Source organism: Thunnus albacares, chromosome 9 (genome assembly GCF_914725855.1).
Source record: "Thunnus albacares chromosome 9, fThuAlb1.1, whole genome shotgun sequence".
Lineage (NCBI taxonomy): Eukaryota > Metazoa > Chordata > Actinopteri > Scombriformes > Scombridae > Thunnus > Thunnus albacares.
The window spans coordinates 21,681,476-21,705,464 of record NC_058114.1 but is presented as its reverse complement, the minus strand read 5'-3'; the positions used below and the strand labels follow the sequence as shown (position 1 = coordinate 21,705,464).

Below are 23,989 nucleotides of genomic sequence, written 5' to 3'. Positions count from 1 at the left end.
ATCATCACCTCCAAAAATAACAGCGGTAGGTTTAAAAACAACAATAATTATTATTGCATTAAAAAAAAAAATCCTTATACATTAAAAAAAAAATGCATCTACCTCCTTCAAAACAACAACAGCCGCAGCAGAAAAGTCGGCAACACGGATGCAGAAATAATCTATAAAGTGAGGAGTGCTGGAGGAGGAGGAGGAGGAGGAGGAGGAGGGTGGGGGCTGTTGTGGTGGTTCAGGAGGAAAGCAACGTGATTGGCACAGAGAAGGAGCGCGTGAGATCCGCGGTGACCCCACCCGGAGCGCTTTAAAGGCCGAGAGATGGCAGCCCAGCATCCTCCCACATCCACAGAGAGACGAGCCGGGAGGACGCAGCGGACACACCGGGATGTTCTCAGGATATCACGAGTGAAAGGAGAAACCAATCATATGAATTAAAAAAAAAACATGAGCAACCGCCTGCGGATTTTAGAGAAGAAGATCTGAAAGGGAAAATATTGGACTGCTGCGAGTGGAGATATTTTGCCTCAGATACATACAGACAGACAGCAGAGAGGTGAGAAGTTTGCGGAGTGGAAATTATTGTGATCATTGAAATGTTCCTGTTCCTAAATGAGCTCCGTCTAATAAGTTGCATCATTCTAAAATTGTGAAATTGCTACACGACTATTTTACTTTGCATTTTGCTGTGTTTGTTGTGCACTGATTTGTTTTTTTTAACCACGTCGTCTTCCAAACTCAGTTACGTCTTCAAATAAAATCAAATCGGTTCCCAAAGTGCAGTTTGTCGCCCAGAGCAGCTTTATATTAATGCAGCTGTCTTTGGCTCAAGTTAAATAATTCAAAGTGTTTTAACTGACAGTTTTCAGTATCACATCACCTACATTATGGGCTGTAAATCACATCTAACAAACATAATTTAGATATCATTTATTAGGGTTTTGATGAAAGATTTTCTTTTACATTACAGGTTGTTTAATTGACCATAGGTTAATTACCACTATTAGTTTTGTATTTCCTTTAGGTTTGTGAATGCGCACAGCTCCAGCCTCAAGGCAATCTGTAGTAAATGTAACTCATAAATCCACGCCTATTAGCATAATTAGGCTTAAATCAGAGCCCGAGGCTACGTGACATTGTCCTGAAAGAAGAGCATTATGTTGAATTTTAAGAAGCTGCAAGAAAAAAAAAAAGCAGATTACACAAATCAAGCCAGAGGCTGATTTAGAAAAATAACGCAATGAAACAGTCACATGAAAAAAAAATGTTATTGCATTAGTCACACGATATTTGATATCACACACACATACACACACATACACACACACACACGCTCGCTCGCGCGCATGTTGGCCCACCTTTCACGTGTCAGGCGCGATGATAAATTAATAGCCTTGTATAGTTGAAACCTATTTGCACCCACATTAGACAGGAACCCGACTGGGGTTCCCGTGCATGTTTCACTTGTCTGACATCTGCGTCAGCCTGCGGGCGTCTGAAACTGAACCGGGACCCGCCACAGATAAACGGCCTCCTGCACTCAAGAGCCAAACTCTCAGGGAGCAAAGTAAATGTTTTTTCGCACCTTCTGTCAGTCCAGCCTGAGGAGGTTTAACCGCGACAGACACAGTAAGTGTCTCCGAGAAAAAAACAGTCTCCAGACTGATCATTTAATTTGATTGTAGGTGATTAAATAAAAAAGCGAAATTGTCAGAATTAATTTCTTACGCCTGTTTTGTTTTCTTCGGAGGGGGAAAATGACATTGCCTGAATAAAAAATCAAATAATAATAATAATATCAATAATAATAATAAAAATACAATAATAATGTAATTATTATTATCGTCAAACAGAACACTTGAATTCCTGTGCATTTACACGTCCTAATTGTTGGCTGCTCTGAACAAAAATAATTATCCGGAATTTAGCCTAATATTTACTAATATGAGCTTGTTAAAATAGAGAAACATAATATCGCAGAAAAGTATATGACGATACATTTCTTTGACTTTTTAATGTTATTTTGGGCCTAAATGCTACATTTTATATGAATGAATACGTTACATTTCTCATCGTTAAGCGGAACTGACAAGTTATTTGGATCACTTAAAATTTTTGCATATTTCGCTGTTCACTGTCATGCTGCAGAAAGACTAACCAGATAAAAAATACTTCAGCAGTGCATTCGTCTTTTCCCCTGACAGCTCTAAATAATTGATAAGTGTTACATGAACAGTTTCACCTAAAGGAAGGATCATTGTTTCCTCAAAATGTCCGGTTTGTTTTGCTTAAATTTAAATTAACAGCGCACACAAACATTTTCAGCAAAATTTGGAATCTTTTTCCAAATCATTAGAAGCATCTGCTCATTCATTTAATAAAATGAAGGGATGGTTGAGGAATGAGCGCAGTCTTTACTGCTTTTATCTCACCTGTTGCCGTTTCAATTAGTCATCTATAAAAATTATTAAAGCTCCTCTCACTCTTTTTAACAGCGAGGCTACCGCTGGGAAACAGATTTATTTGAGGCCTGTTTCTCACATCAGCTTGTTTCTTCCTCTGCAGTCAGCTCGCCGGTCATGCAGCACTACGGGGTGAACGGCTACTCTCTCCACGCCATGAATTCACTGAGCGCCATGTACAACCTCCACCAGCAGGCGGCGCAACAGGCCCAGCACGCACCTGACTACAGGCCCTCAGTGCATGCACTCACTCTTGCAGAGAGACTGGCTGGTAAGAATCAGTTGCTCATTTTGCTCTTTACTTTCCTCCAATGTCATTCACATCTGCACATCAGAATACACATCTGCATGTGTATTTTAATATGTATTCAATGTGTATTGATCACTGGGTTCTCATCTGTCCTTTGACCTGTCCTTCAATTAAACTGGTCCTGTTTCTTGTTTCTCAACGGCTGCACATTTCAAGACATTATCCTTGAGGCCCGGTATGGCTCCCAGCACCGAAAGCAGCGGCGCAGTCGGACAGCCTTCACCGCCCAGCAGCTGGAGGCCCTGGAGAAAACCTTCCAGAAGACCCACTATCCTGATGTGGTGATGCGTGAGCGTCTGGCCATGTGCACGAACCTGCCCGAAGCACGTGTGCAGGTTAAAATCCCCCATAAACTGTTTTCCTGTTGTACTTGTAGAAGGTGACTTTAAAAGGCATCTTTGTACCATTAAAAGTGATAAAGGACATGATACTGGGACATTTTGAGGACGAGTCAGTGATGTTCTAAAATAAATTATTATGGCTCAGTTGTCCACCATTACATTTCTTTTAGTCTTTAACCAAAGCTCTGATCTCTCTATTTATCCATCTGTCAGGTCTGGTTCAAGAACCGCCGGGCCAAGTTTCGTAAGAAGCAGCGCAGCCTGCAGAAGGAGCAGCTCCAAAAACAGAAAGAAGCATCCGGAGCTGCAGAGGGCTCTACTGAAGACTCCAAGACTGACCTCACCGCCACCACCTTGGTTCCCGAGGCCCGCACTCCTCCTCCTCCCTCCTCTGCTTCATCCTGTCACTCAGAGACAGAGAGGCTGGCAGCAGCACAGCCCCAGCCTGGAGAGATGAGCGTGGAAGTCAACGTCACCTCTCCTGAGCCGTCGGACAGCGAGTCAGCAGCAGACGATAATGCTGACAGAGAGGAGGACGAAATGAGAGGGGAGATGAGGGTGAAGATCAGGGAGGAGACGCAGGGGGAGGTGGGAGCGCAGCCAGGGAGCAGCTCCCCGTCCTGCAAACGACTCAGCCCCACATCAGGTAAGAATACTGCTGTCTAACCAGTGCAGCTACTTTACCTTTTTTACATTACAGCACACGATTAAGCTAAAAACTGTATTGGCAGATCTGTGTTAAAACAAACTAAAGTCCTCCTCTCTTTCTGTCTTTCAGACTCTCCCCTGAGCTCCCCCGCCTTGCCGTCCTCCAGCAGTGTGACTGGCGGTTTGGCCCAGAGCAACTCCTACGCCTCGTCTCCCCTCAGCCTCTTCAGGCTGCAGGAGCAGTTTCGGCAGCACATGGCCGCCACCAACAACCTGGTGCACTACCCGTCCTTCGACATGAGCACGCCGTCCTCTTTGCCCTACCTGGGCATGAACGTCAACATGCCATCACCACTGGGCTCGCTGCCCTGCCAGTCCTACTACCAGACCCTGTCCCAGGCCCAGCAGGTATGGAACAGCCCACTGCTGCAGGCGACGCCAGGCAGCCTCCCGGGAAGCCTCAACAGCAAGACCACCAGCATTGAGAACCTCCGTCTGAGGGCCAAGCAGCACGCAGCCTCGCTGGGATTGGACACGCTCCCCAACTGAAGCTGGAGCTGCTCAGTCTACGTGGTTGCCCTCTGCTCAGGGCCATAGCTAATTATGGACCCAGTCCACAGGAGGGGACTCTGGGCCCCACTCCACTTTCCTCCTGACCTCTCAACACCCTCAAACAACTACGTATATCCATCCACAACTCCAAACACCCATTAGATATCCCCAATCTAAACTTCAGCTTTTTGGCTGCTACCCAATCTGTTCAAAATCTTCCCAAATTTCAAATTTGTGTGCTTGTTTCAGTTCATTCCACATAATTCTTCTGAACAGATGCTGAGGATGTTTTGTTCGCAGTTTTCTACATTTTAGATAACCCCAATTTGAAAACCAGAGCAGTGTTACATACAGCAGAAACAAAATATTTTTAGACAAACTTGAGGAGCACACTATGTGTTTTAGAGCAGGCACTTTAAGGGTCCTCCCTCAGCTTGCGGCCCTGGGTCTCAGTTTCAAAACACCATTTCCCCTCCACTACATTCCCTGGCCTCCACCTCAGTGTCATCACATGAGCATGTAGCTCACTGCTGAAAGCACAGGGAGACATGAAGAACATCTCTGCTGGATAAAAAAAAAAAGTACTCAATGGACTTAAAAAAATGAAAGAAAAATCCAACTGGACTGCAGATGTGTCTGAACAGTACTGTTTGCCTGTGGATCTTGCTTGTATTTGACTCCTCCTGGTTAACAGCATTAGCCACTTCTCCTAATGCTAACTGCTCACTACGATTTGAACCTCCTCTGTGAAGTCAGGGCAGAAAATCTTGAACCACAGAGTTGCCAGTCTGAGATATTAAGATATTCTATAATCATCACAAGAACCCATAAACATGAACTATGCATGCAAGCACCCCTCTGAAGCATGGCTTACAGCCGTGTAAAACACACCTGTCATGGCGCTGGCATTAGAATGAAGTCACATAAGATCTGAAATAAGAAATAAAGCTCAGATCGGTCAATATAATCTCCCAGCCACAATGTTTTAATGTAGATGACACATGACTTCCCTTGTTTAAAGTTATGGCACTCAGCTCAGCCTGCAAGAATCTATTGAGCATTGTAAATATCCCTCAGTGTTCATCTCCATCTGCCTGGTTAAAGAGGAAACATTCAATTTATTTTTCAATTGTGGCTACAAGCAAAGGACCTACAGCAGAAATGAAATAAGGGGGAGAATCTGTGGAGGAGGCACAGTGACAAATAAATACAAACCCTGATATATATTTTCAGAGTCACCACTTTTGCTGAGCCAGTGGCTTCAGCAGAAAGATGCACAGGCAAAGTCTCTATGTATTATATCACTGTAGATTCAAGACATGTATTTCTCAATTGTTTTAAATGTGAGTAATTTATCTGTTTAATGCAAGGGAATAAATCACACATAAGAATGACTGAATGAGTTCTGTTTTCAGTGTTGTCGGTTGGAATAGAGGATGAAAATGTTTTATTTTATCGGCTCACATCTCCACTTTTGCTATTTAACTTAAAATTTAATCAAGAAAACAACACATGGAGGAAAAGCAAAATGCCTGCTACTGGAAAACTAAAGAAAACAGCATTTCTTACCAGGGTATCCTTCTCTTGTACAAAATTCACACATTTAAATATTTTGGATTGACTGGAGGAAATGTACCATAAATGTTATCAAAAATATGCACCTATTGACTTTCACGCTTAGTTTTTTCAGATATTTTTGTGGATCTTTGGACTTTTGTCAGCTAGAAGCTGAGTTAAAGGAAGACCAGGCGAAATCACATTGCAGAAGATCTTACCAACGTGCACGCATACATCTGCTCACACATACGGTAGATCTTATAGCACCCAAAAGATTTTTTCCTAAGTTTCTCAGGTAAGAGGAAGTTGAGAATAAGAACGAGATTAGGTTAGTGTGTGCTGAATCCAGCTCCTCTTTGGATGTCTGACAGCACTGAGTGACAGAAAACTGAATCTCACACACTTTTGATTTCCACACACATTACCTTCAACCATTTACGGTGCAAATTTAAGTTTGGTTAATACATTCCACCGAGGACACCTTGATGATCCGTAAATAATTTAGACGCAGGAGGTCTACCATCCTCGACGGTGAGGTTTACACACCACATAGGGGAGAACCTGCCACTTGTTCACCACTTGCAGAATAACTAATCCTAAATGAAATGACTGAAGCACAGTGTCAGGCTCTAAAGAGTCTCCAATCCACCACCCACCCCTCACTCTCTCTCTCTCTCTCTCTCTCCCCTCTTCCCCCACCCTGTCAGCCGAGGTTTGGCTGCACCGAAACAGAATGCTTTGCCATAAGAAGATTACCTTTGGTTGGGATATCGATGGATTAAGTAAGAATTGAATGAGATAAAATAGGACTGAAAGGGTTCCCGGAGTCAGCAAAGTTCAGACACCTGTTTTCTCCTGCTCTTTCCCGCTTTCTCGCTCCACGACCATAAAGATTATATCACTTTCTGACTGGAGAAAGGGAGGGTGGTAGGTGTGGGTGGTTTAAGGACGGGGCAGGTTACAGTGCATAAATATAATTTTGGGGGCTGCAAAGACAATTCTTTCACATGCCCTTGGGTTATTTTCAGGCATACTCTATAAATATGTGGTCAATTTGTCATGAACGTCTGGGTTTTGTGTGTAAAGATTGTATGGGTGTAAGTCAATGGGAATGCTGTGTTTGTGTATGTGTGAGTGTGTGTGAGTGTGTCTATGGCAGCTAAGCCGCTGAAGGTTTCCAGGAGCTCTTTGATGTGTATCTGGGCAATGCGCTATTAGAGGGATTTTCCTAGTTGACAGCTCAGAGAATGTGTGGAGGAATTGCGATGCCAGCGGGCTAAAAGAATGCTGGAAACAGGATTAGGATCATATTCTGGCAGCTCCTGTCACTTCATCAATGGGCTAAGGTTTCCTCAGTGACAGCCCTCCTTCTCTGCCCGGCTAAAACCTTTAGTGGGACCATAAAAGGGGTGAGAGAGGGGAAAAAACAATGATTGAATGGTGTGCTATGATTTCTGTGCTGGTTTTGCTCTGAGGGCTTTGTGTTGGGAGGTCTGAGGGGGACGGCGTTGATTTGGAGGGAGGGGTATGTCGAGGGGATGAGAAAAAGGGGGCTTTTTTTTGAGGGTGTTGGGGCGGTGGGGGTAGGACTGTGGTCTTTCTTGGAAGTTTTACACCCAAATCCCCATGGCAGAGCATGTGGAGGGTTTTTACACTGATGCTAGCGGACAGGGACAGCAGCTTGGTGTCCTCCAGGGGACGACAGCAGCAGCAGCAGCAACAGCAGCAGCAGGTGCGGGAGGAAGAACGCTGTTTCCTGAATCTTCAGGATCCAGTTTGTCTGTATAAGCCCTGCCTGTCACCACCAAGTGGAGTGAGACCTCTTTCACCAAGTGAGGGTCTTAGATATGTGGGAGTGTCATGAACACTTGTAGGCTCTTTTGAGGCATAACAGTGATCATCTGTTGTGATTATTTATTTTATTAAAGGATAGGCCTTGTGCTATATTCAGTTTTTTTTATTATCAGCAAAAATCTCATGAAAAGTCAAAAACCAAAATTAATTGATCTTATTAAAAAATAATTTATGTGTCGTCAAAACCTGATATAGCTTATTCCTCTGGGACATAGAGCCCCTTTGTTATCCAAACATATTAAAAACACATCAATGAGCCACCATTTCACTGGCTGACATGTCGCTTCATTATGATAATGTTTATTTTGAGTTGATCACACACACACTGTCCTGCTACTGTAATTACACACTAGAACACAAAATGTGTATTAATCTGTAACTGAAAATAGTCCCCAACAAATGCCCAGTTTCCTCATGTTTGGGTAACATTTGCTAAAATCTACAGTGCCCTGCTGTTTTAACCCTCATCCTACCAACATATTTAACATACAAGGACTAACGACTGGGGTCTCTGGAATAAACTACAGTGAAAATCAACCAACATAGCAGAATTTATTGATAGACCTATTTCTTCTCAAAATATTATTCGTTATGTAATAAAAAATACAAATTGGAATTTGAAAAGCATACCTCTGGGGTCTGCGGGTAACTCAGTTGGTAGGATTAGGGTTAAGAAATTACTAACCCTAAACCTTTAAAAAAATGAAATTATGTAATTGTAAGTAAGACCAAACTGGCTTGGGGTCAAGAGCCACTGACAGAATGGGGAGGTCAGAATTGCAAAACGGACTAACATTTTTGGTTTTGGTTTTTTAATTTAATCTGCTGACAATAACAAAAGTGTAGAACATTGTCAGCCTTATCCTTTTATTGTATTTTTACAGGACTAAAACTTAAATCTCAAGCAAAAAGAGTTACTATTTAATATTTAGGAACAAGATACTTTACATCTGCAAGTCCTGCGCACGTAAACAAATTACAAAAAAGCACATGCAAATCTATCACAAGTGATACACATTTCAAATGTGAAAATTTCAAATTGCACATGTGAATTTCATGCATTTCACATTTGATAAATTCACATAATGTAAGCACATATGATTTTCATAATTTCACATGTGAAATGTAGGTATTGCATGTGAAAACAGTAATTTCACCTCTAATATCACATGTGAAATGGCATTTTGCATGATAAATTCACATATAAACATGTGCTTTTGTGAAAATGTGAAATTCATGTGCTTTTTTGTGAATTACAATCAATACTAAAGGCAATTAATAATTCAATAAAGTAGCAGCTTAAATCAGTAGCTCTATGGTCAAACTGACCTTTGGGACTGAAGATTTTTTAATTTTTTAACATTCTTTGCACGGCTTTAGCACTCTGGATTAGCCTCTTCCAACATATCACCATGTTCAGGTGAGTCATTTATGCCTGAAGTTGAAGATTTTGAGAGGATTATGAAGTGCACCGTCTGTAGTTGGGCCTGAGGTTGTGTTGCAGAATAGTTACTCTTGACTAAGCTTATAGGGTGGTCTCGTCAGTGGAACTTGGACCGACTGCCTTCAGGCAGCACCACCAAAACCCCTTTCCCCAAGAGTATAACTCCACACTTTGCTCACCCATGTGAAACAATACTTTCACAATACCACAGGAGTTTGATTGTTGGCGACAAGTTATATAATGCCAGGAATTACAGACTAGCATGCAAATGCTAAATCCTCCTCTCTTTCTCCTGAGAAGTGGATGAGACGGACTATATCTGCAGGCTTCACTCTGGCTCCCCAGCTTTGTGCTACAGAGACGCTCTCCTTTCTCCCCCTGACTTGGGTGATAATCCTGACACGCACTGTCTGCATTTTTTACTGTACGTGTTTAAGCGCATTTGCAGAGCATTTATCTCTCCAATGTAAACCAATTTGGCTATAAGGGCCTTGGGCCAAGGCAAGGCGCTGAAGGGAAGAAAGGAAAACTCAAACCTAGCAGATGTGCAGAGAGGGGAGGATGGGAGAGTTGGCGAGGATGCGGGGGTTGATGAACAACTGAATGCAGCAAAAGAGGGAAAGCGGAACCGTATGGGAGAAAAAGAGTGTCCCTTGTCCGAAGGGTAAGCCTTTGAAACTTGGGATAGGGGCCTTTAAAGCCGATAGAACGTGGATCACTGAATTGTTGAGTCACAGAATCTGAGAAAATCATACAGAGCTAGCAGTTAATCCTGTCATAGTGAAATCAGTGGGCATACTTTGGGCTTCCCAGCCCCTTCTGAAAAAAATTTGGTGCCTGCTGTATTGACAGAGCTGCTGTTTGATACCGCCTATACACCTGTATCAGCTGTCTGTTAATCTGCCTTCCCCTCCTCCCACTAGTCCTCCACAGCACGTCGCCTTTGCTGGTAGTAATGGCTGATGAAATGGACCAAAGACCTAAAAGCTGCCAATCTTGCTGCTTCTTGATGTCTCCTGTAAGTGGCTCTGGATGCATGCAGGCTGAACTTGTCACTTTGATCATCTGAAAGGCAGGAGCCCTGCTGTGTCAAACATTACTACCTGCAATTCTGTGTGGCCATAAAGACTATGGGCTCCTTGGTCCCTGAAATGGGACATTAAGACAGAATCATCCTAGTTTAGTTGGGGCGATATCAAGGTGTTTTATTTGCTGGCACACGGGCATGGTCTGAATGTGTTCGGATGGCTTTTAAAGTACCTGATCTTATAGCGTAAGGTTCCTGTAAATGAGGTGTTTGCTGCTCTTATCAATGAGACGTTACAAGAGGCGAGCACCTTGGCCTGGCAGTGCTGTTGGATGGTTCTGCTGTACGATTACAACAGGCTGATCTTCGGCCAGATGCCCTCTTTCAGTTTCTAACTTCGTAAACTCTTTTGTTACTGTATGACACTTTCTTTCGCACTTTCTGGTGTTAAATCTTGGATATGCCATCATGAATACATCATGAAATTTACAAAGTTTTCTTACAATGTCATCAATCATGCTGATAAGATTTTATATCACATAACATCAGGCAATGATGGAAAAAAGTATTCATATCTTTCAGTCAAGTAGCAGTGCCCTGCTAGAAGCTTGACTCTCTTCACTCGCCATTACTTCGTCTCTCTGGTGCACAATCAGCTTGTGTAAGCTTGTCAGCAGCGAGTGTTTTAATATGGGGGCTAAGTGAGAGCCACTAGAGTCAAGTATGACGATATTCAAATAAAAGCAATGAGCTGAAATCAGCTAAAATTTGCAAAAAGCTGCATAATTGGGTGTTGATGACGAGTGGGATCAACAGTACTAGCAACCTTTTCACATTACAAGGAATCAGGTGGTTTAATTTGAAACACTCATGTTTGCTTTAGCACTGACATAAATCATGAAGAGTTTGGCTTTGATATAACTATATAGCTTTGGTCTGTAGTTCAGTGTCACATTAGCTCTCATAGTGTTCAAATAAATTGCCAAATGCTTCAGGTTTTAGTTCCAGAAAGGATCAAATATCAAAATATAACTTTTGATCTGCCGTGTTATGCATGGTGTATATGCACACATGCACCATTCACAAACTCCCAAATATACACTACTACCGCACAAATACATATCTTGTGTTTCTGTATATATATATTTTCTTTGTGAGCTCATGTTCTTATGCAGGCTGTAAAAACAAATTTCCCTCCTGACACTTTATATTTATCCATCATTATCAGTGAAGGAGCCCTTTGTAATCCTCAGTTATATGCAGATGTATTCGACTATCATTTTGTCTTCTCGTTGCTGTTCAAGAAAAACACATTTTTGAAAGTTTCAAGTAAAAAACTGAGTTACCGTCCAGAAACTGGTTAATAGTGATGGAAGAATTCCTGTTAGATTAGATTTTATATTATAAACTGGTCAGATACTATTTGTTATTTTTGTCATTTATGAAGGAGGGTTTACATTAATAAACATTAAATCATAAATGCTTTGTTAGCTGGAAATGACTCATTTTCATCCGCAGTCTTTTTCCAAGACAGTTGACCCTAACAGCAAAAATCACATTACAATTACACACATTTTAAATTTACAAATGCGACATACAGTGTGTATGTGTGTTATGCTTGTAATATGCAAATGTTATCATGTACATTAGGAGTGGATGTGGAAATCATAATTTATAAATCAACATTTCTCTTTTAAATATTGTTTCTGCTTTGGTAGTATGTTACACTGCTTTATTTGGCAAACTGATAAATATTCTTTTGCACTGTATGACTTGGGCCAGAATTAATTTTAATGTGTCAATAGTTGTGTTTTTTTCTCTGATCAGTTCAGATTCTATTCTGATCTTTGCTCTAAGGATAAATGTGAATACACAGCTGTAAATACATAAATTAAAATACATGACTGCCAAATTGTGATTGGTAAATGTATTTAACAGGGCAGTTTGAGAGCTGAATTTGTGCGTGTGTATTTGTCATTGCTTCTGTCTCAGATCCTGAGGGATTTATGAACAATGTCAAGTTCCCTCTGAAGACCTGAGTCTCTTCACTGCCTCTTAAAGCTTAATGCTCCCTGACTGAGTGGCACAGCAAGAGCCACTCACTCTCTCTCTATGTGCCACAGATAATGCTAAGAACAACCTCTCAATTCCAGCTCTCCTCCTCGCCTTATGTGCCCTCCTTCCTCTACCGCACGCACACGGCCATTTCCATTCTATGAGACGGCAGCGAAAACGTGGGCGATTGTAATGGAAAACACTAACATTGTCCCTAATGGCTTCCCATCCCAGGAGAGTTTTAAAACATATGTAAATTTATGTAAACCCAACAGAAACACATATTTACAATAGCACAGGGTAATCACAATATGACGACATGGTGCGCTGGCCTTGTAGATGGAGGCGCCATGTGTCATTAGTCTCCTTTATTTCTTTTCTGTTTCTTGTTATGGCATCAATGCAACAATCACTCACAGTAAGAATGAAAATGATCTGCGCTCATCTGTGGCACAGTGATGGAGAGGAAGAGGTGGAGGATAAAGACGAAGGTAAAGAAAGAGGTTTTGTGCACAGCTGCTGGGTGCCTTAAGAGTGAAACACGCATTATAAACTTACTTCATTCAATATTTAACAACAGCAACAAAAAACAGTGGATCATCTTACCTGTACCTGAGTACGTTATTGGTGACTTGTATAATTCAAACATCTGAAAACAAATTCTATTCATTCATTTCTACTGTAGAAACAAACGACAACAGTGGTTCCTCTGTGAGAAATCAGTTACTTCACTTTATTCTTGGCTATCATTTGACATAAAGCTGTCAGGTCTTGTAAAGAGACAAACATGATCAAGTAAACAAAGCATTATTTTCCATATTCGTTATACTGTAAATTCTAATTTTCAAGATTTGCTGCATTTGGTTTTTGATAACATGAATTCAATTTCTTGAAGGTAATGCCTATTCATGCTATATTGCATGAAATATTACAACAGTGCCAGTGGTGGGAAAACAGAACAAACAAATGGGATCCTGAATTCCTCAAAAAGAAGAAAAAAAAAAGAAAAAACACCCCAACAAAAACAATAAAGATCACATAATCATAAGTGTCAGACTCTCAACTCTAAAGCAAATTTTTAAAAAAACCCAAAATGTTAAGTTAAGTACAATAGTTAAGTACAATACAAACAAAATGATTTGTTAAAATCTTGAGGTTTGTCAATCAATTACTTAAACTAAATTAGAAATGCATCTTTTCTACATTAAAGCCCCGAAAAGCCAAAGTACAGAAAATGCTAGTTTATCTGTGTTGAACAGAGGAATAAAACAATATTAAATATTTCAAATATTAAAGATTTTCAAATACTCAACAACCTTTTCGAAAACATTATTAATTGGGTTATCTCATATTCCAGTGTGTTTTAATGTGGTTAACAGCTCTCACATTATGTGCAGTTATTTCTTAAAAGAGCGGCTGCATCAAAATGATTTCAGAGACCGGCTTACTGTTAGTGTTTACTTTTACATGTTGTACCCAAAGTAAATTTAACCTCAGGGCCCTGAAGTTAGCAGCCCCACCTGTGGTCTCACTTTCTGCTCTGTTTAACCAGTTGTTCCACCTCCTTCATGAAGCGCAGGCAGAGCTCATCCTGCCACGGCAGGGCAACACACTGCACTGCCACTGGCAAACCCTCGCCTCCAGACACAGCCTGCGCAAACACAGAATGCACTCAGTCAAACAACCAGCATCCACAACTACCACAGTCTGCTGCCTCCACCTGCTGACCACCTATGGAACTACAGTCTGTTTTCAGACCTGTCACTGAAGTTTGGAATAATACACAGTCATGTAGTGTTCTCCATAGTACAGCAGAAATGCCAAAAAAATGTCTAGTTCCAGCTTCTCACACTGTATTTGAGGGTTTGCAGCTTTTATTTGTCTTATGTGATCGTAAACTGAATATCTTTAAGTTTTGGACTGTTGGTCAGTCAAAACAAGCAATATAAAGACATCAACCTTGGATATTTTTACCGTTTTCTGACATTTCATAACGATTAAAAGATTAAATAAAAGATTAAATGACTAATCAAAAACTAAACATCTGACTTACCAAGTAAAACAATTATTAGGTGCAGCTCTACATCAAAGGTCAGTATAAATTTATTTTGTCTCTTAAACATTTAAGCTTCTAGAAAAAAGCTTCACAAAGATGGTATTTATTAATGTTTTATAGTTGTACTATTATATTATAAAAGCCATTACTGTTATGTATTTCAACCCATGCATTTAATCAGTCACCTCTCACTTACCTGTTTGAAGAGTCTGTCCCAGTAGTCCTGATAAAGTCCCTTATAGTGTCTGAGTTCTTCCTCATCCTCTGCTGTCACCGTGGAAACAGGAACAACACCAGCAGGAAAGGTGAGGAGATTGTAAATGAGTGTGTAAGCGGCACAACCTGGCAGGAGAGAAAAACACAAGAATGTGGTAGGACAAGGTGGCATCAACATTTGGTTCATTACCTCATTAGTTGATGTGTAGATATAGACTACACTCTTAATATGTGAAAGTGTTAAGGCCTCTTGTTTCACTGTTGCAAAGTTCAGGGAGAGATACTGCTGTCTTTAGCTATTTTTACAGATTCAGTGTCCCCAGACGATATATGACATAAATACATGAAAATTGAATCATACACCACTGTTAAAAACAGGAAAGCTACAGAGAGATTGCTTCCCAGCTCCCTGGCTACTACAGTAGTTAGTGTAGTGATCTGCTTTTAATATCTGATCTAATATTCACTTTGCAGAAAACATTGAAGACAACACTCAGTTTATTCTGTGATGGATGACAGATGGATGGACATTGTTATCTAATGTTCTTACACACAAAACCTATTCAGTGGACCGTACAGGTAAGCTTGCCGGGGTATAAGAAGTTGTAGGCTGGTCCGATCACAGGGCACAGCAGCACATCTATGTTGCATCTTCTCCAGTCTGCTATTGTTTCTTGAATGTAGTCCTAATGAAAACACAAGAGAATTCAGTTTCACCTATGCATTCAAATGTGCACAAGCATCATTAGCTGAAAGCCAACAGTACCTCAACAGCAGCGTGCTGCTTCCACAGACCTGGAACAGATCTAAAAACAAGGCAGACAAAGAATTATCAGCAATTCCCCCCATCATGTATGATAATGTATCAAAGCCTGTCAACTTAAAGATTACTCTCTCACCCAACTCCACAAGTGGCACTGAGCGCTTCAGACCCACGGGGAAACTCCAAAAGACAAACACAACATCAAACACACTTTAAACTTTGTTCTAGTATAATACCATACTCAACAACACAAGAATAATTTTTATCTGTATGCCTAATTGGCACGGAGGCATAATAAAATCAGGCAGTAACATGACAGAGCTGAATTACGTGAACAAATAAGTCAGACAAGAAGGCGAGTCTATAAAAATGTGTGACAGGATTTAAATGCTGAGATATATGTGAATAATATTTTTGGTATTGCTCCGATCCTGCAAATATTCCTGAGTTGGTGAAAGCATGATCAGTCTATTTTTTGTGTGTTGTCCAAAGTTTTGTCCACTGTCAAAAATAACACCCAGGTTCTATGCAAGAGGAAAAGTTGTCACATCCAGTCTCTCATATCAGCTAAGCAGCTCTGTAGTTTGGCCAGCTTGTTGTAAAGAGTTATAAAACTGTGTGTCATCTGCATAACAGTGAAATGAGATGAAACTGTGACATATGATATGAACTAATGGCAGCACATATAGTGTAAAGTAGGAAAAAAAGTGTTGCACACTCTGACTCCATATGCATTTCTCTTTTATTTGGATGACATTTTAGCCCTCAGGCTTTCTTCAAGATCAATAATCAATTGTCAATCAACAATCAATCTTCCTGCTTTTGAGTCTGCTTCCAGTGATCAGCACCTCCCTACAGCCCTTGGTGTGCATTATTTTTCCACTACTACAACTACTTTCTGCACATATAGTGAAAACAGCACTGGTCCAAGAATTGATCCTTTGAGGTATATTACATGTTGCAGCTACAAAAAACATGCCAAACAGATGAGTTTTTGTTTGTCCCTGAGGAAAATGTTTTTTTCTTTTTTGTCTCCACTGACATACAGTATGTCTGTCACAGAAGGAGAAAACTCACCAGAGGCTTGAGGAGGAAGGAGAGGGTTTTCTTCAACCAATTAGGAAGAAAGTAAGGGAAAACCTGTGATGTGAGACAGGGGTCCAGAGGGCCACCCTCCCTAAAACAGAAACTGAGTGCTGAAAACTGTATGGTCTTTTGTGAACAGACAGGACTTTGCTAACAGAGGTTCCATTGTGGAAATTTCTGAAGACAATATATAGAGCATACATTTCACACAAAGACATTCAAATAAAATGGTGGATAGTAAATATAGTGTGCTATATAGTAAATAGAGAGGGATTTCGGTCACGGCAACATTCTAACTAATATCATTAGTTGCAGCCCTAGTGACTGCAGGACAGATTGAAAGGATAGAGAAATCATTTTCTAAATTCAAGAGTAAGAATGATAGAATATAAAACAACAAAAGTATGTATTATCTGACACTTAAATTTTGCACAATTATCAAATTACTTAAGTATTGACACTGCATTGATTAAATAACTGGCATCTTAAAAGGGAACTTCGACTCACAGTTTTTGCAGCAGGGTGGTAGCTCCGTCTGCCAGGATACCCTTCATCATGAGTTCAGTTGCAGTGTATCTGATCCTCAGAGGAGTGTAGGGCACCAACTACATGCACAAATGACAAAGAGGGGAAAAAAAACCCATCAAAAACAAATGTCTCCTGCCACATATTTTACATGGGTGTAGATCATATAGAACGTGCATGTCTGTGTAGTCTGGTCTTACAGTGTGTCCTGCTTGCTCTAACAGAGCTTTGACCTCTCTGATGCCTCGGGCCATGCTTGGAGACGGTTGTGTATAGCCATCACTTTCTAGGTAACCAATCCTCAGAGGTTTGGAGCTCTTGTACATCTGAGGGAGACATTTAAGTGGAAACACATATATTTCTTGTTATACAACTAATAATCATTTGTGGATACAGGGTTTTTCTGTTTTTCTCAAGGCTTTAATTAAGACACAATTAAGAAATGGGTTGTCAGAAGGCCAGATCCAGGATTTGTTGTAAAAACATGATGAGCCTGTGATGTGCCTTTATGTTTCCACTGCACCTTCACCATGTAGGTGACTCATCTAATTATCATCACAGCAGTGCATTTCCCCTAGAGAAAACATCTAGGGTACAAACAACAAGCAGGAAACGTCAAGGGACTTAACACCACCATGAGAGATTTACACCAAACAAAACTTTCAAATGGAAAAGGAGGGAAAGGAAGGAAGGAGATGCACCTTTAATTTCAAGTTCATCTGTGTGTCATTACACATATTACCAACAGAGGTTGGTAATATTACCAACAGAGGTTGGTAATATGTGGCTGCAGGGATTTGCTTCTATTCAGTCTCAAGAATATTAGTCAGGTTGAACATTGATGTTGGGTGATAAGGTCTGGCTCACAGTTGCTGTTCCAGTCCATCCCAAATCGTTTAGTAGGGTTGAGTAAAGTAACGTTGAGTAAAGTTCTTCCAAACCAATCAAGGAAAAACATTTCTTGATGGACCTGGCTTTGTGCACGGCAGAATTGTGATACTGAAATAGGAAAGTGCCTTCCCCAGATAGCTGCCATTAAGTTGGAGGCACACTGTTAAATATTGTTGTATGCTGTAACATTAAATTCCCCTTAAAGATGCCCTGTGGAGTACAAAAAATACAAAAAACTTATACAAAAAAAAAATTGTGTTTACTGTACATTCAGTGTTTCTCACCTAAACACATTGTGTGCTTTCTGTGCTTCTGCTTTCTGAGTTCTAACAAATGTGTAGAATGCATTTCCTACTTCATAACATATTTGCAAAGCCAATTTCAAATATTTCAATATTCAAAACTGTGCATTGTTTACATCCATGTTTGCCTCTTCACTGCCTTTGTTGGTGCATTGCTACATATGTTGGTGCGTTCCAGCCAACTGTTGATCAGTGGAATAACATAAAACCAGTGGCAGTATGTGAATCACATTACTCGTGTGTGTGTGTACAATACAAGCAAATCAGGGACCAACTCATAAAAACATTGCTCCATAGCACTACTAGTAGTCAAAAATCCACAGGGTACCTTTAATCAGAAGTAAGGGGCCTTGCTCATACTAAGAAACATAGCACCAGACCAGTGTACACCAAATATGTGGGTGCCCACAAACATTTAGCTGTGTAGTGTATATCCTTTAAAAAAATCCAATCTAATGTGAAATGCAAAAACAATACTGGGCAATAATATGAATCCCTTAGAGGAGGACACACCTGCTCATTAAAAGGTACAGGTGGAACAGTGGGGTCCAGGGTAAACATATGGTCACAGAGCAGAGCCTGCATACACAGAACCAGACTGTCCACATCCTTGGCCATGGGTCCAGGAGATGACAGCACTAATATAATGAGAAAGAGTCAATCAAATCTTGCTGAAGACACGTGTAGTGCTGCAAGATAATGATGATTTAAGTGTAACTTACCTGACTTTTGCCCTCGATAAATGGGGCTCACACCCTGTACACTAACCAAGACACAAAGAAACACAATATCTTAATAAATTAAAGATAAATGCCTAGTGTAAAGTGTTATGACTGTTAAATGGTAATCAATAAAACTGGCTGAATGGCACTCACCTTAGTCGACCTGCTGTTGGCTTGAAGCCACAGATCCCACAGAATGAAGCAGGAATACGGATGCTGCCCCCTATATCAGAACCTAAACCAAGTAGGGAGCCTCCTCCCCCGATGAGAGCCCCCTCCCCACCAGACGAACCTCCAGAGGTCTTCTGGAGGTTGTGGGGGTTCACCGTCTGCCCATAGATGGGGTTACTGCAGTCATAACTGGAGGCAATAAAAGAGAAAGAGAGATGAGCAAAGAGCATTATTGTTTTTGCATGTGTAAAAAAACATATATTACCCAGATAGCAAAATTGCTGTGGCCCATATCCAACCTCCACCCAACACTTTTATGTGGCCCACATACCGCATGGAATGATGGCACTTGGGCGGTCCGCTCCTGTTTGCCAGATCCGGGCCACAAGCAAACCATAGCAATGCCACATGTAAACCAAAAACTAAACAAATAAACCAGATCTGGCCCACATCTGGACCACAGTTCATTTTTATTCTGGCCCTGATCGGGCCCACATTCCTGTGGTGACTATGCCATACAATTGCCAAAAGTGGGCCAAAGTTGTTGTATAGTATTTAGGCCATATTTGCCATATCATATGTCGGCCACTTTAGGTTCACATCAAGTCAAGCCAGTGCTTACTGTGCCGTATCTTTGTCAGAACTGGCCTAGGTATGTTTTAAGATAACCGGGCCACATTTGCTGCACCATATGTGGGCCACTTTTGGTTTACACCTACATTAACTATTGTCGCTTGTGCCAGATCTTTGCCAAAGGCGGCCCACATTTGTTTTGTGATATTTGGGCCATATTCACATGGGCGACTTTAGGGTCACATCCAGTTTACACATCGCCAAGAGCACCGCATCTTTGCCCAAAATTTGTTGTGGGATATTTGGGCCATATTTGTTATTTTACATGTAGGCCACTTCAGGCTCACATCCATTTTGTCCGGGTCAGAAGAAGGCCAGCAGTGCCGCATCATTGCCTGAAGTGGCCCACTTCCATATGCTATCTGGGTATCCTTGGTGCTAGATAAATATAATTGCATTAGTGCACATTTTGTCATAACTTGAAATTGAGAAATTCTTTACTTTAGTAGGCCTTGGGGCAGGTTGGTTTTCACAAAGGGAATAGCTCCTTGTCTCTTCAGAACTTCAACAAGCACACAGTCCTGCTGAGCTGGCTGCTCCAGTTTGATGATGACACCACAAGAAGAGTCATGATTCTTGTGTTGAAATATGAAAACAGGCAAAGAGAGTGGCGTTAGATAAAGGTACATTAAAGACATAAACCTGAACTACATTAAGAACGCCGTAATAGTAGTTTGCCATACCATATTTGGAAATCCTGTAAGTATAATTGCCATTCAGTGATCATGAAGGTAATACATGACCACAAATTACCTTGTATGCAAAGTTTTCTTTGATGCTAACTGGAACTCCATACAAGAGACCGTCCTTGTTGGAGCCAACAGTTTTCAGCTGGTCAAAACTCTCCAGCAAAATCCCTGTGCAGCAGTTTAGCTTTTTGTTTACATTGATAGTCTGTGGGAAAGGAAAAAAAAAACTGTAATCTAAAAGTGACACCAATTTAAAGATTAATCAGAGAAGTCAGTGAGCGTTAAAATTATTTATTTCTGCATTTTCAGTGTTGGCCTGTGATGAATGAGCTGCGTTTGGTATTGAACCTTTTCCAAGTAAGAGTAAAATACATCCTCAGGTCTCAGTGAGCCTTCCTGTAGTTGCTTTGTCAACTCAGACAGGGACAACGTCAAAATGAGAGACGGGTCGGTCATGGGATGCTGGAAGAGCAGTGACACACGCACGCACGCACACACACACACACACACACACACACACCCACACAGAGTCATTACCGCATAGAAGCATATGTTTGGAAAATTAGTTTGCACAGTAGACAATAATCATCCTTTTTCAAAATAGTTCTTCACAAATAACAAATGAGCTACAAATAATCCCTTAATGTACAGCACGTGCACATATTTTGCATACATACTTTAAATTAAAGATCCCTTAAACATTTAAAGTAAACATTAAATCTCCCCTTGCTTAAGGCAAGGCAGCAAATATAAGACAGGATACTGTAAATATACAACCCTCCGCTACACAGGTGTGTCCACTTATGTAGAGTGATAAGAACTGGAAATAAAGAAGGGTGTGTCTACACTCGGTGCTTTCTTGAGATCCTATTGGTTTTGTTAAACCTGTTAGGGCAGGATGACTGAACTCAGCAAACTCCCAGTCTTAACCTAACTGGTGGTCTTATATAAGCAAGAATAACTAAGACCTGTGTGAGTCCAGGGTCTTTAACAACAAAACACCTTTATCTTTGAGTCTATAAAGCCACTGTCACTTGTCAAACAGTAACTATAATAGCATAAAGTGGAGAGAAATATCTTATTTTAAGTGCCCTGTATTGTGCAAGTTCGCTCACTGGATAATATGAATGTAGCTTAAATAACTGCTATGTAAGGCTTCATTATCAGTTAATCTGTTGATTATTCTCTTGATTAATCGATTCATAGTTTGGCTTCTAAATGGCTGAATATTTACAAATTTGCAAAATGATTAATAGATTACCACAATAAGTGGCGATTAATTTTCTGTTGGTCGATTAATGATTAATCAATCTTTGCAGCTGTACTGCTATTGCTGTGCCTCTCCTGTTAATGAATAGCTATAGATGTACAGAAACACAAAATGACAGTTGCAGATTGGTACAGCAGATGTAAACTTTTTGTACAGCCCGGCTAAGCGTGTTGATCACAAATGACGCCATTAAGTTATTTATCTTTCTAGATAAACTACTGAATTTTGCATCTGAATGAAAGGGTGTGTTTCAACTTTCGCTGACAGCTCTCACCGACTCCTTGTACTGAAGTACAGCCTGTTCAGCCCGCTGCAGACTCTCAGTCCTCCTCTTTCTGGCTCTCTGGATCTTCTTCTCTGCCTCTTGGTGGCTGCTGAACTTCCGTACCAGCACGACCAGAGCTCCCACACCGCAGGCTGCACCGGTGAGCAGTGCCGCTGTCCGGTTGTCCAGCTCCAATCCATGAAAAAACTCTTGAACACTTTCCATCGTTCTTCCTCGAAGCACACGGTCAGCTAACTTAGGCTAACGAAAACACACTGTTAACACACTGTTATTAAACCAGACCTGCCAGAGCTTTAAAGTTAACAGGTGGCCGAAGTTAACTGTGACTTACATATTCATCGGAACACTTTCTCCCTTGAGGGCGGGTTGTCTGGCACCGGCGTTCAGATTACAGCCAGAACACCATCATGGGAACACGATTAGCATACTGTTGCGTAGCAACTAGGTGACGATAGAGGGCGCCAGAATGCTTTAACTAACGAGCTTAAATTATTTTTATATAAATGCTCAATATATTCAACTAGAAAATGACAAGTCCAAACACCCTCACCACTTCAGTTCACTGACGGATAAGTATATGTGAAACTTCGTTCATATATTCATCATAACGCCCCAGAAAGCGGCAGGGATGAGACCTTTCTTAGGCTTTTATTGGCGACTTTCCTGTGACGACGTGACATGTTTGCACAGTATCTAGACTCATTTTATGATCAGTAACTGTATGACACATTGAGGTTTCACATGCCGTCATGTTGTAATCCTTCTTCCTGTTCACACTAACCATTAGAAGATCCCTTCATAATGCACTTACAATGGGGTCATGGGGGCCAACATCTACAAGCCTCCTTCTGTACAAAAATGTATTTAAAAGTTTATCTGAAGCTAATATGAAGCTGTAAAATGAGTCAAATCAAGTAGATATCTTTCAACATTATAGTCTTTTTAGTGCCAAAGTCCCTCTTTTTGTTACTACACTTCCACCACAGCTCAACGGGGAAACACAAAGAGGGAATTTGATGCCAAAAAGACTAAATGTGGGAGATATCCACTTAATATGACTGAGACTGCTGAAGCCTCATATAAGCTTCAAATAACAATGTAGATTTGAAGGGGATCTTTTAATGGCCAGTATGAACAAGAGAAATGATTAAAGCGAGGAAAACCTCTTCCAGTGTTTATATGGGCACCTGACTGTTGTTTTAAGAGACTTGAAAAATTATGAACCTGTCCTTTATGGCCAGACTACAATTTACCAGACACGGCAGCCTCTGATAATTGCCAAGTTTTGCTATCAAATGGCAACACTTTTAGCCAGCGTTTGTACGGTAGTAATTGAGTCCCTATTTGTTCAAGTCACATTATGTCCTTAAACAGTGTTGATGTTCCCTCGTGTGTCTAACTAAAGGCAAAGTGTGACCTCTGGCTAAATATTTCTCATACAGGGCAAATTTAAACGTGCATTTTTTTTTATCCTTTTATCTTTTTCCATGTGCAATAGTAACCCGCATTAACTACGGAGCAGGTGTTTATGACAAAGCCTTCAAAAAATCTTGTTGACATTTAACCTTAACTTTATCTCGACTGTGGATCGTCATCTTCTTCTTCTTCTTTTTGTTTAATGGCGGGTGGCAACCAGCGTAAAGGTGCATTACCGCCACCCACTATGTTGGAGTGTGAACCAGGGTTATCTACCTCTATAAACAAATCAGAAAAAAAGAAAGAGAGAAAAAACTCTACTGTGGATCGGTTTACATGTTCTGTTTTATATGACTAAAAGTATTTGCACATCAAATCCGTTTTTTTCGTCCGAAATTGTCGCACGTTAAAAAATAAATACGACGTCACGTTGTGTCAATCATGTTTACACACCTACTCCGAAAGTTTCGTCCGTCATTAAAGTTTTCGGAGCAGGTTCGATTTTCTGCGTTTTTTTCAAGCGGAAACCTCTGGGGCTGTAAAATGAAGCCAATGCGGAAGTGCCAAAAACTGCAGTTCCTTGAATGGCCACTTAAGGCTGGCTCCAAAAGCGAGTCATTCCCCATAGACCCTCATGTTAAAATGTCCAACTTTACAGCAGAAATAAACATGTTTACAGCCTGGTACAAAAAACGGTTTTGGTCTCTACGGCTAATTTC

The 23,989-nt window shown here is 40.8% G+C and overlaps 2 protein-coding genes across 5 annotated transcripts; one reads left to right on the top strand and one right to left on the bottom strand.

Annotated features, from left to right (window-relative positions):
- The first annotated feature begins 343 nt into the window (after positions 1 to 343).
- LOC122988904 (diencephalon/mesencephalon homeobox protein 1-A-like) lies at positions 344 to 5,701 on the top strand. Its single transcript, XM_044361565.1, has 5 exons — positions 344 to 550; positions 2,560 to 2,727; positions 2,923 to 3,101; positions 3,321 to 3,753; positions 3,886 to 5,701. The coding sequence occupies exons 2-5, from the start codon at positions 2,574 to 2,576 to the stop codon at positions 4,302 to 4,304; spliced, it is 1,185 nt and encodes a 394-aa protein (XP_044217500.1). The 5' UTR covers positions 344 to 550; positions 2,560 to 2,573; the 3' UTR covers positions 4,305 to 5,701.
- Positions 5,702 to 12,956: 7,255 nt separating this feature from the next.
- Positions 12,957 to 23,746, bottom strand: LOC122989129 (vitamin D3 hydroxylase-associated protein). Of its 4 annotated transcripts, none has more exons than XM_044361810.1 (16): positions 23,724 to 23,746; positions 21,843 to 22,094; positions 20,647 to 20,760; positions 20,363 to 20,503; positions 20,051 to 20,184; positions 18,959 to 19,165; positions 18,806 to 18,846; positions 18,597 to 18,721; positions 17,091 to 17,216; positions 16,873 to 16,970; positions 16,357 to 16,456; positions 15,416 to 15,459; positions 15,283 to 15,322; positions 15,094 to 15,202; positions 14,497 to 14,642; positions 12,957 to 13,895 (listed from the first exon to the last, which is right to left on the bottom strand). In XM_044361810.1, the coding sequence occupies exons 2-16, from the start codon at positions 22,056 to 22,058 to the stop codon at positions 13,773 to 13,775; spliced, it is 1,764 nt and encodes a 587-aa protein (XP_044217745.1). In that variant the 5' UTR covers positions 22,059 to 22,094; positions 23,724 to 23,746; the 3' UTR covers positions 12,957 to 13,772. The 4 variants fall into 4 exon arrangements, with proteins under 4 accessions (XP_044217745.1, XP_044217741.1, XP_044217742.1 ...); XM_044361806.1 differs by lacking the exon at positions 23,724 to 23,746 and adding an exon at positions 23,420 to 23,630; XM_044361807.1 differs by lacking the exon at positions 23,724 to 23,746 and adding an exon at positions 22,186 to 22,695 and having other exon boundaries at positions 21,843 to 22,089.
- Positions 23,747 to 23,989: the final 243 nt, after the last annotated feature.